The sequence below is a fragment of the Hyperolius riggenbachi genome, chromosome 1 (genome assembly GCF_040937935.1).
Source record: "Hyperolius riggenbachi isolate aHypRig1 chromosome 1, aHypRig1.pri, whole genome shotgun sequence".
NCBI lineage: Eukaryota > Metazoa > Chordata > Amphibia > Anura > Hyperoliidae > Hyperolius > Hyperolius riggenbachi.
Window position 1 is genome coordinate 382,525,427 of NC_090646.1, and position 20,869 is coordinate 382,546,295.

Consider the following 20,869-nt stretch of genomic DNA (forward strand, 5'->3'; position numbering starts at 1 on the left):
GGGTGATCTGAGAGTGTGGGTGGATAATTGGGTGCCCGCAAGGGGCAGATTAGGGTCTGATCTGATGAGTAGCAGTGACAGGTAGTGACGGGGTGATTGATGGGTGATCAGTGGGTGATTTGAGGGGAGAACAGATGTAAATAATGCACTGGGGAGTTGATCCAGGGGGGTCTGCGGGCGATCTGAGGGTGTGGGTGGGTGCCCGCAAGGGGCAGGTTAGGGTCTGATCTGATGGGTGGCAGTGACAGGTGGTGACAGTGGGTGATTCATGGGTGATTGACAGGTGATCAGTGAGTGATTACAGGGGAGAATAGATGTATACAGTACACGGGGGGGGGGGTCTGGGGAGGATCTGAGGGTGTGGGGGGATGATCAGGAGCCCCCAGGGGGCAGTTTAGGACCTAATCTAAAATATAGCGTTGACAGATAGTGACAGGGAGTAGAGACCTGCAGCGGGTGCAAACAGTGGTCTGAGGGGGTGGTCGGGGGGGGGGGGGTCTGAGGGATGCTGTGGGCGATCAGGGGGCATGGGGGGGCAGGATCAGTGTGCTTGTGTGCTTACTACATGGGCTGCCACCTCTCCTGGTGGTCCTTCGATCACTGGGACCACCAGGGGAGGAGGCCGCCTGTATAATACACTTTGTATACAATACATTTTGTATGCGGCAGATCGGGGGTTAACAACCCGCCGGTGCTGCTAATTGTCCGGCGTGTTGACGTCGCGGGTGGGTAGAGCCCAATGCTGGCTGATGTGCGTGCGATCCCCGGCTGTTCAGTTCCCCAGGTGCCGCCGCTGATCGGCGTTACGTGGTCCTGGGGGTGCCACTTTGCTGCCGCCTATTGGTAGTGCGCGGTCGGCAAGTGGTTAATTGGATCACTTTTTGCACAGAAATCCAGCAGAAACTGAATGCCGAGAAGGTTAAAGGTTATTATGCTGTTGCGTATCTTTTAGCACAGAGAGGAAGTTCTGAGTTCAGGTCCCCTTTAATAGAACACAAGTTCAGTGTAGTGCCGTCTTGTGGCCAAAAAGTAAAATGCAGCCTAACACACCATTACATTCATAAAATACATTTACATACATACATTTTTGTTCATTTTTAAAGAACGAGTGACACCCATGCTAACCTAGAAATAAAAAAGCATATATAAGTAGATAAATACTAGTTCTACTTACATAACAGATGTATTTCACTGTCCACCTTATGATTCCTGTCAATTTTATAAAGGAAAAGCAGAGAATCCTATTCTAGACAGTTTCCATCTTGGTTACCTTTGAATGAAGCTAATCCTGATATAATTTCCTCCCTCGCTCTTTTTTTTTTCTCCTCTTGCTCATTGTGTATTCGCTATCCACCCTCCTACTAAAGTCTTCAGACACTCGTACTGAGGTCTACACTAGGAAGTGCACTGTCTTATGTCATTAGGAGGAGGGGGAAAATAATGGGAAGATGAAGAATATATTATAGATAAAAAGACCTTCCAGCATGCTACTATTTTGCCAGCCGATGGCAATTAAAGGGACAGTGCTCCTAAGGTATGTGATAACTTCAAACCATAAAAGCAGAAAAAGTTTTGAAAGTGTTGAATGCAGGATTCGCATCTTTATCACTTAATACACTTAGACCAGTTGATGTTGAAATTGATTTTTATGGTGACAATCCTGCTTTATTTAACACCTTAAACCCCTACCCTATAGTTTCCAAAATAAAACACGTGTAAAATAAAAAAAAAGACATCATTTAAGAAATACATAAATAGCTACTTATGAACTTTTTAATATGTATGTCGTGAGGGTATATTACTGTTAATTTTTCAAATAAAGGCTCGTAATTATTGTTATAGTATTAATCACAAAATTGGAAAAATATTACCTTTATTTCCAGATAAAATATTATCACCATACATTGTACTAGGGGCACAATTTAAACGTTGTAATAACTAGTGCAAATGGGCAAATAGAACGGGGGTTTTATGTATCAAAGCAAAATTTATTTTAAAATTATAATGGTTGAAAACTGAGAAATAATATTTTTTTTTTCTACAGAAAGCCTAATTTGTTGTGAATTAAACGAGATCATTTTGAAGTGATAAGTAACAATAAAGTTATTGGAGAATGAATGGGAGGAGCGTGATGTAAAAATCTCTCTGGTTTTTAAGGGAACAGAAACATATGGTTGGGAAGTGGTTAAAGTGAACCTAAGGTAAAAATAAACTGTTGAGATAAATAATTGTATTTATCCTCCTGCTAAAAATTACTTTTTTTAGATAGCCCATGGATTTATTTAATATTTAAACATTTATAAAGTAGATTAAATGTTTTATTGGCTCTGCACAATGTCAGTCTATTAGGTGTCAAAACGTTAAAATACATGAACTAATGGCCTTTTTTATCTATCCACTGCAGTCACATGTTGTATTCGGCCAGGAAAACTTTTAGGGATGTAGTTTGCTTATCAGTACCTACCTGTCTTTCAAAAAAGAGCTAAAATGATAACTCATTATATTTCATTATTGATGAGAGCCCAATTTTAGGACATTTTTAAAGGAATACTATCGATTCACATATTTTTTTCAATTGACACAGGAATTGTTTGGGAAGTGCTGCTAAGTACTGGTGTATACATTTTAGTAGCAACTTCTTTGTTTACTGTTAGCAAAATACTTTCAAAGTTTACTGATGTCAAAACTGACGGCTGACTGAGCCATGAGGAGAGGAGAAATTCCCCTCACACTTGATCAGTTAACTCTATGTGTAGCTCTGTGTGTGACAGAGAAGAGAGCTCCCAACAGCTGAAGCTTCTGTGTCCTGTGTTTCTGACTGAAGTGTCTGAAGAGAGCAGAGAAAATGTAACTAATTGTCACAGCTTGTAACATACTGTTTTTGCTTTCAGAGTTAGATATGTTTGATATTTTCTTTCTGTAGTCTGATATGCAACTCTGGCTGTGCATTGTAGCAGACACCCCTTCTGCAATTGATTTGTCCCAATATAGCTACCCTCAATAATTACAGTTTTTGCCCCTGATATTTAACATGAAAGGTAGGAAAATGTTTACACAGCTACTTAGACATTATTTGCACACTGTCATTTTAGAACACTTGGGTATCGATAGTATTCCTTTAACTACATTTTATGTAAATACATGAACACTTTAAAGTCATGGATCTGGTTCACAATAGCAATCGCCCTAGGGATTGCTTTTTCACAATGCATTGTTTCGGCATTTGTTTTAAGCGAATACGCTTTGAGATTTCATTCTGGGAACAAGTATTGCATCCCGATTGCTCTAAAAATACTATATGCAGTGCATTTGCAATCTTATACAAATCGCAACACTGCATTATGAATGTGTTCATAATCTGAAACTGCACTAGCAGTTTTACTGATCACTGGTGATTGGAAAGCTCAGCACAGTCGTCCCGATGTGAATCAGTTCTATGACAGTTTTGTAGATGTGTTCCATGTTTTGTAATCCGGTCTAGTTATTCAGATGTCCAGTGTTGAAGAGACACTCCGACCAAAAATTGAACTTTATCCCAATCAGTAGCTGATACCCCCTTTTACATGAGAAATCCATTCCTTTTCACAAACAGACCATCAGGGGGCGCTGTATGACTGATATGGTGAAACCCCTCCCACAAGTAACCCCTCGCACAAGAAAAGTTCGAACGTTTGTGGGAAATAGCTGTGTACAGCTGTTTCCAACTGCCAAAAACCATGCAGCGGCTACATCACCTGCCAACAGTAAAGTGTTCACTGGAGTTCCTCTTTAAGTGACCTCTATCTACTGTGCTGCTTCTGTTAGTTTCTGGCTGAAGTAATTGCGCACCATTCTCCAACCTCCTCGTCTGTCGGTGCGGCTGGGCTTACATGATGTATCTTCGGTTACTCTGCTGTTTTAATAAGAGTGTTATAAACATTAAGAAACTTGACAGACAGCCTATTGGACCAATCGGAGTGTGGGAATCACGTTCTTTAATGTGACTGGACCCGAAGGTGCTCAAGGCGGGAGGAGTGGAGCTGACGTTAAAGCGGATCCGAGATGAAAAACTAACTATAACAAGTAACTTGTCTATATATTTTATCTAAAGTTTAGATGGTTTACACAGCAAATCTAGCTGCAAACAGCTTTAATAGAAAATGATTATTTCTTCATGTGATACAATGACAGAAGCCATGTTGTTTGTAAACATTACACAGAATCTTGAAAGTATTTGGCTTGAGGAATGCCCTATAAACAATAGGAAAGGAACACAAGTATGCAATGAGTAAAAGTTCACCTCGGATACACTTTAAGTTACTAGCATTTGCTATGCTGCAATACAGCAGCATAGCGAGCACTGAGTGCCTGCTCCCCTGCTTACGCACGCTATGCTGCCACTAGCGTGCATAGTGTGCAGGGAGACAGAATTAAGGCACGCTGATTCACTAACGCATTTAACAGTAGCTAACTCGTGCTGTTAGGCTGCGCTTTGCTTAGTGACTTAAGCCCATTGTGTTTATTATGACTATTGTGGTTGAATAAACAATTATATTTTTGCATACAGAATTGGAGATACAGCCATTTTGTCAGACTTTCTATTTTTAACTTTCACTAAGTGGCTAGTGCTCATGCACTGTAATGCTAGGACACTATTTGCATGGAATTTGTATGTACTTGCTGTATGGGTTTGCTTCAGTCACTTCGTTTTCTCACACATCCCAGAAGCATAGGGTAAGTTAATTAGTTGGTAACATGACTTGAACCTGTAGGGAGCTGTGGTAAAGGTCAGTGCTAAATCAATTAATACATGCTGCACTATGTTTTTTTTCTTGTACGTATAAAGTGTAACACTAGTCATGTAGTCTGTCTTAAATTGTATGAATGTAAGTACTAATATGTAGGTTGGATGACACACCTGGTTAAAGGTGTCCATTAACCATACAATCCCACATCTGATCGATTGTTTATGCAAAAATCATTCAGAAACAATCAGTTGTGCCCATTAAAGGACGAATTCCTACTAACCAATTAGATCAGATCAATGAGAATGATCCGAAAAACGAATCGTTTCCATTGATCTGATTAAATTGGTTTCTGGGAATACGTTCGTTAATGGGCACAACTGATTGTTTCCAATCGATTACAGTGGCGATTGGAAATGATCAATCAGCTGTGGGATTGTACCGTTAATGGACACCTTTAGATGAGAATTTTGGAACACATTTATAGTATAATCGAGGTTAGGATAATGATATCTTGTCAACTCATTTTAAAGTTCAACATGAGTATAACCCTAGTGGAATGAGATTTTGAGCCAAAGGAAGGTTAAACCCATCCTGTAATGGGTATAAAAATTGAAGTTGACATGAATTGCTTTATTAGTAATGACCGATTTCTAGTTTAAGGAGAAGACTAGATTATGAATTTGCAAATATCACACAGTTGGGATTTGCCTAATCTTTTATACATTTTTTTCTGCTGTCTAATGAGTAATAGATAATGAATTGATAATGGAGATGTATTAGTAGTGATCTACTGATGAAAGTGATTTGCAATGTTTTTCTTATGCATTTTTTATGTGTATGAATTGTGTTTTTATAGATTGCATATTTCTATATTGTTGTATTTCATATGCTACATTTAATGTTAGGGTGTTTGTAGTGATTCTAGTTATGATTTTACATTTGGATGTAAGTGTATGTCCTCTCTTCCATCCCACATTTGTTTCCCCCAGTTTTTAATGAGACCAACTTTGTGGTATGTGGTGAAGTGAACAGAAAGTGAATACACTGACTATATTTAGATAACGCATTTAACCCTTTCCCTGCCAGCCATTTGTCCTAAATGCAAACATCTGCTGCCAAGCAGTTTTTAGACACTCGTTAGGGTTACTTAGGATTTTTGATCCTACGAAGATTCCAAAGAAAACATGCATGAAATAGGACATATATATTGTTGATTTTTTTTTTCATAATGAATTGGGCTGTTGTTGTTTTTGTTTTGTTTTTCAAAGAAGAATTACATTTACTGACAGGATTGTTACTGTTTGTAAAAGCCCTGATTCTGCTGAATCCAACAATACTAGATATGTATTGGTATCCCACTTTTCCTGCCCTAGGTGCTGCCAGTACAGGTATCAAGGTATAGGTGCAGCCAGTATAGGTAGCCAGGTACAGGTGCCAACTATACAGGTAGACCGGTATAGGTGCAGCCAGTACAGGTAGCCAGGTATAGGTGCTGCCAGTACAGGTAGCCAGATATCAGTGCAGCCAGTATAGGTAGTCGGGTATTGGTGCCCCAGTATAGGTAGCAGGTATAGGTGCCCCAGTAGAGGTATCAGGTATAGGTGCACCCAGTACAGGTAGAAGGTATAGGTGCCACTGCAGGGAGGACTGTCAACATTATCCTCCCTCTTTCCATATGAGCCCCTCCCCCCCCCTTCCAGTGGCTACCTGCAGAGCTAGTGCAGTGTGTAATTAACTCACCTGCTCGCTTGCTCCATGCGATGTTTCCCCCGCCGGCAGCAGGCTCCTCTGTGGCCACCCGATCTCTGTATGACGCGTAATCAAGGTATAGGTGCAGCCAGTATAGGTAGCTAGGAATAGATGCCCCCAGTACAGGTAGCCAGGTATAGGTGCAGCCAGTATAAGTAGCCAGGTACAGGTGCCAACAATACAGGTAGACCGGTATAGGTGCAGCCAGTACATGTAGCCAGATATCAGTGCAGCCAGTATAGGTAGTCGGGTATGGGTGCCCCAGTATAGGTATCAGGAATAGGTGCACCCAGAACAGGTAGAAGGTATAGGTCCCATTGCAGGGAGGACTGTCAACATTATCCTCCCTCTTTACACATGAGCCCCCCCCCCCCTCCAGTGGCTACCTGCAGAGCTAGCGCAATGTGTAATTGACTCACCTGCTCGCTTGCTCCATGCAACGTTTCCCTTGCCGGCAGGAGGCTCCTCTGTCGCCGCCCGATCTCTGTATGAAGCGTAATCCCACGTCATGAAGGAAACAAGAAGAGGAGAGGAGTAGGCTGCGGGGGACATGTGGCATGGAGCGAGCAATCGTGTGAGTAATTACCGACTCACCGCTGCTCCAGCTCTGCATGGACGCACACGAGGGGCCCATGTGGAGGGAGGGAGGAATGAAGTAGGCACCCCTCCCCACTGCTTCCTATGTGACAAACTGCCCAAAAAACATACTAGGTATGTTGTTGTTGTCAGTTGGAGCCCTTGCCTGCCAAAACGTACCTAGTACTTGCTTGGCAGGGAAAGGGTTAAATCAGTGAGGTGGATCCCATATAACACTTATTTATATACAGAAAATAAAGTCAGTTTGCTACTTTTTTCTGGACACAGAATGCAGTTTAGCATAAGTTTCACAGGCATGTCCTTCTTGCTAAAGGTCAGCTCCAGCTATATTAACTACTTTAAGACTGCCTCATGCCAACGGGAGTGACCGCGGCGACAGCCCCAGGACCGCCTAACGCCAATTGGCATCAAGTCTTGGGGCTGCACTTTGCAGGAGATCACGCGCAGGCTGCGTGCGTATCTCCTGCTCGGGGGTGGAGCTCCGCCCCGCCTTCAGTCTCCGAGCAACAATCGCCGCTCGGGGGACTGTTTCGTCGTCTTTACATGTAGTACAGCGCTGCGATCAGCAGCAGCGCTGTACTGGGGACACCCGTGTGACACGGCTGTCCCCCTAGGGGACAAGAGAGCGATCGGCTGTCATAGGCTGAAGCCTATGACAGCTGATCGCCTGATTGGCCGGCTGGGGGGAGGGAGGGGTTTTCTTAAAAAAATAATAATTAAATAGTAAAAAATATTTTTAAAAAACTAACATTAATATTGATAAAAAAAAAAACTGGGGGGCGATCAGACCCCACCAACAGAGAGCTCTGTTGGTGGGGGGAAAAGGGGGGGGGGATCACTCATGTGCTGTGTTGTGTGGCCCTGCAGCTTGGCCTTAAAGCTGCAGTGGCCATTTTAGCAATAATTAGCCTGGTCTTTAGGGGGGTTTACCACTGTGGTCATCAAGTGGTTAAGTAGCCTTAATGTATAGACTGCTTCATGTGTAGACCTAAAGAGAACCTGAGGTGGGGATCTTAGAGTTAAATCTATACACAGAGGCTGGGTCTGGCTATAGTGCCCAGCCTCTGTTGCTAGTTGAATATTCCCTAAATCCCCCCTGCGCTCTGCACGAGCCCATAAATTACAGCCGCGCTGTCGACACTGAGCGTGACGCAGCGGGCTCTGTTTACCAACTCTAGTGCCACTCACGCCGCTCCCCCGCCTCCTGCAGAGCGCCGATCCCTGCCCACATCCCTTCCCTTGCCGCTGATTAGAGAGAAGGGACTCAGGCAGGGACCAGCGCTCTGTAGGAGGCGGGGGGTGCGGCGTGAGTGACACTAGAAAGGTAAACAGAGCCCGTGGGCTCGTGCAGAGCGCAGGGGGGATTTAAGGAAATATTCAACTAGCAACAGAGGCTGGGCACAATAGCCAGACCCAGCCTCTGTGTATAGATGTAACTCTAAGATCCCCACCTCGGGTTCTCTTTAAGCTGACAAGTTCATATAAGTGTTTTTTTCCTGGATACAGAATTGCCCATAATACATTAGAACTATAAAGATGATAGACTTTCCCCCTTTTCTAAGCAATACTTACTAAAATAATATTATTAATTGGCCTCATAGATCTACATAGATCTATTGACCTACAGTGATTTAACATGCTTTATTTGTTATGGCATGTCATTCATCAGAGTTTGACAATAGGCAGATTGTTTTCAGATGCATGTTATGACTGGGTTGAATTTTCGTGGCTAATGTTAAAACAAACATGATATAAAGTGATGTTGGCTGCATACTAAAGTGATTAAGGTATAACTAAACTTTAGAAAAGAAATTGATAACCAGTTCTAATCCTCTGTTGCAGAAGACTGTAAAAGAGAAAAAAATCTCATAAACAATTCTCAACAAGTTTTGTGCTTGGAATCAGAATCCCCATTTTTATTATTGTGTTTATTGGGAGTACTGTTAGGTGAGACTAGCAGGACATATGTCAGACTGTAAAAATAAAGGACCACTATTGCAAACAATTGTAAAATACTGACTTTGATGAACAGAGGCGCCAGCAGAATAAAAACAATAATTAAAAGTTTTAAAATATGCTGGGGAGGCAGTGGTGGACTTGCCTCCGAAAGCAGACTAGACTACTTGTCTGACATAAATAAACACTTTATTAGTACCCCAATAGATGCAACGCGTTTCACAGGACCAAGCCCGCTTCATCAGGCAATAAAACAGGAGACAAAACAGTAGCTCTCAGGTAGCACATATAGCGCCTCTGTGTCACAGAGGCGCTATATGTGCTACCTGAGAGCTACTGCATCTATTGGGGTACTAATAAAGTGTTTATGTCAGACAAGTAGTCTAGTCTGCTTTCGGAGGTAAGTCCACCACTGCCTCCCCAGCATATTTTAAAACTTTTAATTATTGTTTTTATTCTGCTGGCGCCTCTGTTCATCAAAGTCATTTTAGTGTCCACCCTTGGTGGAAGGGGGACCCACCTCTACCTTTCTTCTATCTACGGAGAGCGACTTCTTAACCCTCAGTGAGGACAGGTCTAATCTCCTCACCTGCATTCACAGTGGTTGCCTCAGCGATAACCCTTGTTTGTGAGTATAACCTTCTCACATTACATTATTCACTATTGTCCTGAGCATACTACACCATATTGGGCTTTCGGTGTCTTTTTCTTAATTGTAAAATACTGTACCTGTTTATGTATACGTATAAAATGTACATTTATACCTGAGTAAAACATACTATAAATTACTTTTTTTTTCTGTGAGCTTTTAACACTACGTTGTATCAATCGGTCAATTCTAGTGCATCTCCTCATGGAGAATTCCCAAGGTTTTCTTCATTTAATAAAGAACTTACAGAATAGCAGTGTGCAAGTGACTGCAATGGCAGTGTCCAACTTCTTTGTATAAATTCTTTCCAGAGAGTGCTTTTGTAAAAATGTTTAAAGAAAATACTGAGAATCCTATATAAGGAGATGGACTAGTCTAAAACCTGTCAGATTGTTACTACTTAATGTAAGTGACAGCGGCATTAGGAAGAAATGCTTTATATTGCACATTACTCAGTGAAAAATGTACATCATATATAGATCTCCATGGCAATACAGATCTACAGATCTAACTTGAACCTTATAATAAACTTGAGGTGAATTTAACATGCCATGGTAACACTCCTAGGTAAAAGATAAAATAGAATCTTGCCCACTTGTATTTCTGTTTGTCACTGTTTGTGAGGAAAACTATGAGAAAAATTAAACTTAGGATCTACGAGGACAAAAGTGCAATCTGTAGTTCTAATTATAAGCCAGTGAATAATATTAGTGATACTAGTGCAGGGAGAAAACATGAAACTTGGCTAGCTAAACAGCCTATTTTAGTCAAGGTCACACTGTTGGCCAGCTCAGATGACATTTTTAGGGGGCATGTTAATCCCAGAGCGCTGCAAACCACTGTTGAAATTACTCCAGAGGGAGGCTAAATTGATTGACCAATTGGACTTTGTTTGCCCCCGGTAACTGAACAAGGAATTTAGTCTAAGATGCTTCTTATGATTAGTGTATCTTTAAGTGTTATGTAACCACTCCCTTGGAGGTATCTGCTGTCAGTCATTATGGTGATGGTTGTACCCGCCTCTTCCTGAGGGCATGTAGCCCAAAATGTTATTTCTTCCTGTCTGTGGCTTCCTAGGTGCATCACTAGAGTGATCCTTATTGGTTTTGGCGTTTGAAGATTGGGGTGGATGAATCACCCATATAAGAGACACTCCTGGGCACTACTCCACAGGGGTTTGTGTGCGGGTGGTACTCCACAGCAGCACTGGATTATTCCTTTCCAAAAGGCAGGATAAGTTTCCACTTCTGCGAAAACAGGCCGATTCCCATGGCCAAGAATTCGGATGGAATTTAGCAGCCTATAGAAGTCTATGCAGAGCATCCGAATTCATGGCAGAGGAAAAAATCTCGTCCCGCAAGATGCATGCCGCGCACAAGTGGAAACATAGCCCTTATTTTGTGCTGTCTTGTTATTTTTAAACACACTTTGAGTAAGACTCTGCGTCACCACAGGAAAGGGGGTGTGCATCTTTCTTCCTCTTTCTTATGTTGTCTACCTCTCTCTTTAAAGAGAAACTCCAACCTAGAATTGAACTTTATCCCAATCAGTAGCTGATATCCCCTTTTACATAAGAAATATAATGCTTTTCACAAACAGGCCATCAGGGGGCGCTGTATGACTGATTTTGTGCTGAAACCCCTCCCACAAGAAGCTCTGGGACCGCGGTACTTTTGGCAGTTTGTTACAATGTAACAAGGTTCACAAACAGGAAATAGCTGTTTACAGCTGTCTCTAACAGCCAAAACAGCTAGGAGCAGCTACATAACCTGCCCACAGTAAAAATGTCACCATGTAATAAATTTGAGAATGTAAATCGGGTAGAGGAAAGATTTTACAATGAGCAAACACTGACTAAATCATTTATACAAAATTATGGTAAAAATGAAGCACTTTTTTATTACATTATTTTCACTGGAGTTCCTCTTTAAAGGACAACTGAAGTGAGAAGAATATGGAGGCTGCCATATTTATGTCTTTTAAAGAATACCAGTTGCCTGGTAGTCCTGTTGATCTACTAGGCTGCAGTAGCTTCTGAATAACACCAGAAGCAAGCATGCAGCTAATCTAATAGTGTTTGTGTGTGTAAAAATAGTGTAAACGTGTGCATTGTCCAAAATGGTGCTGCAGTCAGTCAGTTTCTTTTTCTGTCCACAAAAATTCACAATTATTGTGCATGGGCGGTCATTTTTATTGCATTTTGTAATGCGAAAAAACCCACATAAATATGCCAAGTGGGAGCCCTGCATAGTTAAACTACAGTATATTTATGGTGTACTCCATGCATGTTCCTGTGCTCTCTAGGGCCCAGTGCACACTGAGTGGATCCGCCGGCCGCATCCGCCTGTTAATCCGTGTGGCTAATTTAAATGAATGGGCTGGTGCACACCGGCGGTTTGAGGTTTTTTGCAAACCGCAAACGTGCCTCCTGCTGCACGTTTGCGGTTTGCAAAAAAAAACGCAAACCGCCGGTGTGCACCAGCCCATTCATTTACATTAGCCATGCGGATTAACAGGCGGATGCGGCCGGCGGATCGCATCCAAATCCGCTCGGTGTGCACTCCGCCATTTATCTGCCCTCCGCACCCAAAACCGCTAGCGTTTTGTGGATCTGCTAGCGGTTTTGGTGTGCACTGGGCCTGACTCTGATTTTGTATAGGACCCCACTCTCTCACAGTGCTTCTATGAGACAAATATGTACCATTTTGACTAGGCAGACCCATACTCTTTTATGTGTATGTATATTTTAAGAAAACTAATGGGCAATCAGTTCGTAAGTGCCCAAAACTAGTCTACTTGTGATGTCTCCATATGGAGTATGTATGCTCTTAATATCTCAAACTTACAGGTGCAGAACTACTTTTCCAAAAGTTTACCACAGTGTTCTTTAGAACATTGCTTTGATTTGTTACTATGTTATTGCATGATTGAATCTACCAAACGCCAATTTTTCTTTGTCACTTCAGTCCATAGATCAGAGATTCTCTCCTGGGTGTCACAACATATTTGTGACTAATGTTTCATAACAAGATAGAAGTGTCACAAGTATTTGTTACAAGAAAGGCATCTTTAAAAAGATGTAGCTATATAATACACAATATATTAACTGTGCTACACTGAAAATGGCAATCGTTCTGCAAGTTTCTTGTCTTAGTTGTAGTTGTTTTTTTTTTTTTTTTTTTTTTTTTTTTATGTGTCAAGCATTTACTACTATAAATGAATGTGTAGGTAAAAAGTGGATTTTTTTTTCTTTTTCATTAGTAGAATGCATATATATGTATGCTTCAGGATGTTTTTCTCATGCTATCCATTTTTCCGCTGAAAAATAACTCACGCAAAACACCGGCGGTAAGCATTGGCATTTTGCACTTTCAAGTGTGAATGGGCCCTGAGATAGCGCTGTACTGAATATTGCCTAGTCACTTAACTATCCTTTGGAGGAGCTCACAATCTAATCCCTGACATAGCAATATGTCTGTGTAGTGTATGTAACGTAGTGTAGGGCCAATTTGGGGGGGAAGGATGGGATAAAAAAAGCAAACATTTTGCTTTTTTTATTAATAAAAAAAATAAAAATTGCAGCAGCAATCACATAGCACCAAAATAAAGCTCTATTCGTGAGAAGAAAAGGGGGTAAAATTCATTTGTTTGCTAAATTGTATGACCGAGCAATAAATCGGTGTGAAGTGCTGAATTGTTCATATTCCTCTCACTTCAGGTGTGTTTCAAATTTAAGTATCCTCCAGCGCTAAAAGGATGTGCTACATCACCACGTTGGTCTGAATGGCACTGTAGCAGACGTGTGGGGGTGTTTGGGAACACTTTTTGCTACCTGACAATACATGTACTGTGAATGAGTCCCTAGTTAGAGATCACTGTTCTGCAGCATGCCTAAATTGTGTAAGGACACATGACTTCTTAACTATCTTAGATGATGTGAATAGCTGCTACTAAAGTTCATAACAGCACAGTTTTGCCATATTGTATTGGGGCTTATCTACTTTCTTTCTAATTGTAGATGAGTGCTGTGGGTTTAATGGCTCGGACGCAATTTTTTTCAAGGTTGCTTTAATAATGTAATAATAATTTAATATTGGGGACACAGTCTTGAATCTAAACTGATCTTTACATTTGTCTCAAAGAAAAAAAAAAGTATTTTTCTAAAAATTATACCAGCCTTATTTTGTTAATGTTTTATTATCCATTCTTTCTGAGACTGCTGAAGTGGTTGAAATATGTGGCAATATTCTTGGAATTTGCTAAAGAATACAGTTAAGTAATAGTCAGATCCTCTTCAAACCTGGTACAATGTATAGCGAGCCAAGAAAGCGACTCATTGAAAGCATCATTCTTACCTAAGGTGGTGAAACATATAGGGAATAATGACCCTTTTCCAGAAATGTGTGCTATCTATTAATTTGGTGGTATAATTTCCTTTTTAATTTTGATTTTAATTACTGCAGGAGCTGGAAGATCCATCCGTGGTAGAGCTGGAACTCATAATCGCTTCACAGAAATCAGAAATAAAATTTCTACAGGACAAACTTGAAGCAGCTGATCTCCAGTTAACTCGAGTAAATAATTGTAGAAGTGCTGCACTTGAGAACAGCATCCTGAGGGCTGGGAGAATGCGCGAGGTAAGAAAACCTTTTATTGTCTGGTGCATTTGTGTCAAATCAAGGTTATTCGAATCAAAATGCTTTTCCCACTAGGGTTGGAGGAACTTTTTTTTTTTAATAAGTCTACTTTGCTCATAATTTTTGCAACTGCTTGGAAGAATGATTAAACCATTTGCCAAAGGCTTGTTATCTTTTGGTACGCTATGATTATAACCTTTTCAGCCCTGCTCTGCAGCTACTAATTTCTTTCCACATGCTCTGTTCTGAGCACTTGCCCTTTAACCCCTTGTTTGTTTTTTATTTGTTTTTTGCTTGACTGGACTTCAAAGCCATGAAAAGTGTGCTAAACATTTATGGAGAATAGTTTTGACCAGTACTGGTAAGGCCGTGTTTCTCAGCATTATTCCAGCATGTACCCCTTTATTAACCTCTTTAGCCCGAGAGGTTTATACCCCCTAGTGACCAAAGACATTTTTTACAATTTGCCACTTCATAAATTTAACAGTTTATTGCTCGGTCATACAACTACGCACCCAAATTAATTTTACCTCCTTTTCTTTTCACAAACAGAGCTTTCTTTTGGTGGTAATTGATTGCTGCTGTTATTTTTTTGTTTTTTTTTATATTAAACAAATTTTAATATAAAATTGACCCTATATCACGATACATACACTACACAATACATACATAGACATATGCCTATGGTAGGGATTAGACTGAGAGCCCCTCCGAAGGATCATTAAGTGACAAGACTGTACTCTGTACAGGGCTGCGTAAGATTTCAGCGCTATATAAATGTTTAAATTAATATTATAAAATAAATAATCTGCCAGCGCTGATCAGCAGCTGGCAGGCTGATTGCTGGGGCCCGCTGTGTACAGTCACTAGAGATCATGCAAGCGCAAGCTCCCGTCAAATCTCGTTCTTCGTGAGATGACGCCTATAGGCACAACAGAGCCGCTCTCCTGCCACCATTCTGCGTTAGGCGGTCAGGAAACGGTTGACCAGTTACCCCCTATTGTGAGTAACATCATCTTATGTACCTCTTGACACCTACATATTGCCTAGAAATGCTTCATAGTTGTGTATAAGTGTTTTTCAAACATCCCTTGATGCTATGAATTACCTGTAAATACTTATTCAGATCTATCTATCCATCTATCTATCTATCTATCTATCTATCTTCAAGAACACCCTTGGCCCAACTAAATTACCCTTTGGGGGAAAACACAGCATGGGATGAGGACCTAGATTTTAAGGAATACATCAAATTAAAGATCAGAGAATCACATTTATCTGGCATAAAGTTTTTAAGCAAGCCATACATGCATCCATTTTCCCTGTTAAATTCCCGGCAGATTTGATCACCCTCATCAAATTTACCAGGAATCGGTGGCACAGCATTTCAGATGGATCATAATTTCAATAATTTTTTAACCAAAACCAAACATAATTATCAACCAGACCAGACAGAAAATCTCTGTCATTTTGAGGGGAGGTAGGAGATGCAGTATATTGACGGACCAAAGCCATCGAGCAGCGGTTTCGTGCTGAAATCTATACAATATCATTGTGCTGTGTTCAGTAGAAAGCCCTCCCTTCTGATCAGAATGTGATTAATAGTTTTGTCACCTTGGTTGGCAATCTGTGTATATGGCCACCTTTAGGCCTGATGTACTACAGATCAGTAATAAAACATTTGTTAAGTAAATGTGTCAATCCTATGTAAAGGTATTGTTAAAGCAAATGAGTTAGAGTTAAAAAGCATAAAGTTATATGTTCTTGATTCTGTGTTTAAAGACTAATTTCAGTGTAAAATAGAGAGCCTGCAATGTAAAGCTCTCTATTATTGCTGAACAGATTCAGCGGTGGTGGGGTTAATCACTTACCTGCTCGCCTGTAATTCATTAATGACAAAACTCTGCCCCTTCCATCTGCAAGACTGCTGTGGCTGTGTTACCTGAAGTTTTCCGAAGCTCTGTGGCCACCCCCACTTGCTTACCATGGCCGGCCCCCAGCTCGACAGCCACCAATTAGGGCGCGGCTGCTGAGGTGGGAGCAGTCCACGGCAAGCATGTGGGCTGGCCACAGAGCTTTGGAAAACTTCAGGAAAAAACAAATGCCATGGCTGCATTGCCGAGGAGGTAGAAGAGTTTCTGTCATTGATGAATTAATACTAAGGGCTTTTCAAAATGTTGGCTACCAACAAAGTGCTTTAAATCGCCTAAAAGCACTTTTGGTGGGAGACAGGCATTATGTCCTTTATTACTGGGATAGTGTCTTATTTATTTTTGTGTTATGTAACATTAATATATTTTACAGCATTTAATAGAATTCACGGGACCATTTACATCTGCCAGTATCCCTCTAAACATCTCAGAATCTGTCCGTGGCTGGATAGTGTACTGGCTAAGGGCTCTGCCTCGTTTTCACAAAAGAAACAAATATGTCCTTATCACCCTGTAAACCCCATAGTGACCCTTGACGTCATATCTAATGCTGGTTCATTATCCCCGACAACTGCCCAGGCACACCTGTACACACATTAAATTGTCTTTTTGGTCTTCCATAATGGATCTCTCTTTTTTATCTTTTTGAAGTCATATATTTTAAGCCCTTCCATTTTTTGAGCTCATATGTTTTCTTTGGTTTAGACTTAATATCATTAGCACCCTGTTATTCAGCTTCCAGTTTTCCTATACGACATTGTTTATATTAATTTATTGCAGATTCTTATGTTTTAGGGCGTTAGTGCATTCTGTCAACAGCTTCCATGAGAAATGTATGTACTGAAATAAATATATCTGGAATACATTTTAAGTAATCCATTTACTTTTTTATGTCCTTACTCTGCAGTTTGCTAATCCAATTTACCAGGCTTGGTAGATCCCCTAGGCTGTTTTCTTTTTTTTTTTTACTATGCCAATTTTTACTGTCTCTTCACTTAAAACTCTTAGGGCCCTTTCACACCGGGGCAGTGCATCAAATTGATGCACTGCTTTTGCAGCCTAATGCAACGCTATGGGGAAGTTCCTAATCTAACACTAGCGTAGAACTACTTTACCATGCGGGATCCGCGGGGATCTGCGTCGGCCAAGAAGCCATGTTAGTCTATGGCGACGCAGGGTTTTTTAAAAAGTTGATGTAGCGGCCACAAGCTTATTTTTACAATACGCTTCCGTGCACTTCCACATACCGCAAAGCAGGAAGTGTCCGCAAGTACGCGTCACTTCCTGCTTGGCTGGTGGCCAGATGGGGAACACCACGTACTAGCATGGTGTTCCCTGAAGGCCTGTTTCTGGTGGTGCAGCAGGCGCGAAGCACTGCATCGCTGTCGCCAGTTTGCTGTTTGAAACTGGCCTTAAAGTAAACCTGAGCCAAAGTTTCCGAATCCTACTGAGGCTTCTCGGGTCCTCCTTGTTCCTGCCACCACCTGCTGACACCCTCCAGAAGAACTGAGCCGCTATTGTCTTCCATGCAGTAGCATGGAGCTACTCTTGAATGCATCTCCAATTAGATTTCCCCCAAGCCCTTGTCGGAAATCTTTGTGGGGTCCGCAGGTGACAAATGGGGTCTGGAGGAGGCTGTGGGAAGCCTCTGCAGGATCCAGAGGCTTCCCGTTCCTTAGGTAAATTTCCTTTTTGACTCAAGCTTTGGCCTCAGGTACACTTTAATTTCACATCAGATATTATCGTGTTGTGTTCACTATTCCCCATGTGCTCTTTAGCATATAAAATGTATACATCTGGACTAATTTTTACTAACAAACCCTGCAGAACATTCCCTTGGCTGACTTACCTAGTTCCTGAACCAAGTAGTTGCCTTTACAATTGATAGAAATATGTGATCTTTATTAGAATGAGAAGTCTTAATATCCTAGTTACCATATTTTTAGAACCATAAGATGTGCCTAGACTTAGTGGACAAAAACCAGGAAAAAAATATGCTAAACCTGATGTGTCCGTGGCACAGGAGCGTCTTGTGGAGCGTCTCCTCCCAGCTGTCTCCGTAACCCCACCAGTCGCAGTGATCCCCCCTATAGCAGTAATTCCCCCCCCCCATGCACTGTGTTGTTTCGGCTGCAAGTCAATGTCCCCTCATTCATGCAGCATGTACCTCCCTCACTCAGTGGGCCTTATGTGCCACCTCTTCATAATGTAGCCACACTGCCCCGTCTAACTTCAATTCACTACCGCAGGGATTTGGGGGGGGGGGGGGGGGCCTGAGAGCCAGTAGCGCCGGCCGAATATGCATTATCACTTGTTCTTTCAGAATGATGATGGAATCCCACAGATGTTACCGTGTTTCCCCGAAAATAAGATAGTGTCTTATAATAATTTTTGCTCCAAAAAATGTGCTAGGGCTTATTTTCAGGAGATGTCTTATTTTGGGAGAAACACACTAAGGAAGAACACATGGCTATTGGGAAAACGTAAACAGCAGTATTTGTACACAATATGTGAGTTTTATACAACATCTGAATCTCACTTCACATTTGCTGATAAAAGACAAATAATAGAGTACAATGGCAACGTCACTGTACTGTTTGCTGAGGTTCAGAATTCTACTCCCAGACTCCCACTCTTATCTAACTCAGATCTATAGTAAGGAGAGGACAGGCACATGCTTGAGATTCCTGCCACTGCTGTATTGTCTGAGGCACAAGCTGAGCAGAAGAGAGAGAGAGGACAGCTAGCATATGTAACTAAAGAAAGAGCACAAACACACATCTTTCTCCATACTAACTATGCTGAGCCTATGGTTGCAAAGTGGTGCTGGCAGAAGCTCTCTCTCCATACAGTTTCCTTCTTCCTTCCACACAGCAGCTCTTTCTCACACCCTCCCACTGTCCCAGAGCAAATAAAAGAGATGACAGTATCCAGCACATCACACTCACCAGGGGGGCTTGCAGAGGGAAGGGGAGAGAGTGACAGCAACACTGGTGGATGGGAAGGGACAGAGACAGCCCAGGCTGACATTGTCCATCCACACACTGCTTCCCTGGCTGCTTCTTTCTATTGCACACCTGTGTCCCCTCCTCTCTGCCACTAGGGTTTATTTTCAGGGTAGGGCTTACATTTCCAGCCTGCTTGAAATCTGAGCTAGGTTTTACTTTCGGGGGAGGTTTTACTTTCAGGGAACACGGTATCTATCCTTTTTGAACACTCTATTCCTTTTTCAGTTTTACCATCCAGCTATAGCTGTCCATTTGCCTGTTATTTCCACGTCATAATCCTAAGCAACTTTAGCTAATTGATTTTATTTGTAAGGCTACTTTCTTTTGTTTCCTTGCAGACTTGTTGCACAAATTTGGTTTAGTGATCTAATAACACACTATGCAAATACAAAGGCAGAACTAAACAGTTGCAAACACAGGTGCAATGAATACAAGCAAATACTTTGAAACTGCATGCACTGCTACTTAGCTTTTGATTGACAGTTTATCTTGCTCAGACGCTACTACTCCACAGAAAGAAACCAATGTGATTGTCTCAGTACTTGCAGAAGAAGAGAAACCATGTTACTTGGAATAGTATGTAGCGAAGTACAGAGGCGCCAATAGGATAAAACACACTAAAAAGTTTAAAAGAATATTCGGGTGGTGGTGGTCGACCGACCAACCCAAAAACAGACACACCGCTGTCAGTATAGTCAAACGATTTATTCATATACTCCAAAAACAACTGCGACGCGTTTCACGGGCAAATATCCCGCTTCCTCAGGCATTAAACAACTGGAGTATCACGCTAAAATGCTGGAGTATCACGCTAAGCGGGATATTTGCCCGTGAAACGCGTCGCAGTTGTTTTTGGAGTATATGAATAAATCGTTTGACTATACTGACAGCGGTGTGTCTGTTTTTGGGTTGGTCGGTCGACCACCACCACCCGAATATTCTTTTAAACTTTTTAGTGTGTTTTATCCTATTGGCGCCTCTGTACTTCGCTACATCAATTGTTTCACCTTTGGTGGAAGGGCGTTGCCCCTCTTTTCCTTCTTTCAGAGAGCGACATCTTATTCCTGAGTGGGGACAGGTCTAATCTCCCCACCTGCCTATATAGTGGTTGCCTGGACGGCAACCCATGTTTGTGAGTATAATACTTACTTATTCATTTTTACCCTACCTCATCCAATACATACTACACTATACCGGGCTCTCGGTCTCTCCATTTTATCATGTTACTTGGAAGAATTCCATCCTGCATATGTGTGCTTGCTTTTTAAAAGCAACTTTTGCAACATAATGCCAGTAAAAGGTAAAAGGAAGTTGAAATACTTATTTTTCTTACAACCGCAGCTTACAAGACTGATTCCATCTTGCTACTGTTTGAAAGCCAGCTCATGCACAAACAATTTTCAGCCATTACACACACACAAATCCCCAAAAAAGTGTTATAAAAACTGACAGAAAGTGGACGACTTTCTTTTAGAACCACCCAAAAAAGCAATTATTATTATTATTATTTATTAGATTTATATAGCGCCAACATATTACACAGCACTGTACAATAAATAGGCATTTAGCTGAAAATATCAGCTCAACATTTATTTTCTCAGAAACATTCAAGACA

General features: G+C 41.4%; 1 protein-coding gene across 2 annotated transcripts in view; it reads left to right on the forward strand.

Moving 5' to 3' along the window:
- Window positions 1-20,869, forward strand: part of CNTLN (centlein) — a 540,427-nt gene that overhangs the window by 181,373 nt on the left and 338,185 nt on the right. For both annotated transcript variants that reach the window (XR_011020538.1, XM_068234381.1), the window contains exon 10: window positions 14,142-14,315. Coding sequence is in view for 1 of the 2 variants with exons in the window: in XM_068234381.1 (XP_068090482.1) it covers window positions 14,142-14,315 (174 nt within the window). In the remaining variant the exon portion in view is untranslated. The remainder of the gene's footprint in view (window positions 1-14,141; window positions 14,316-20,869) is intronic.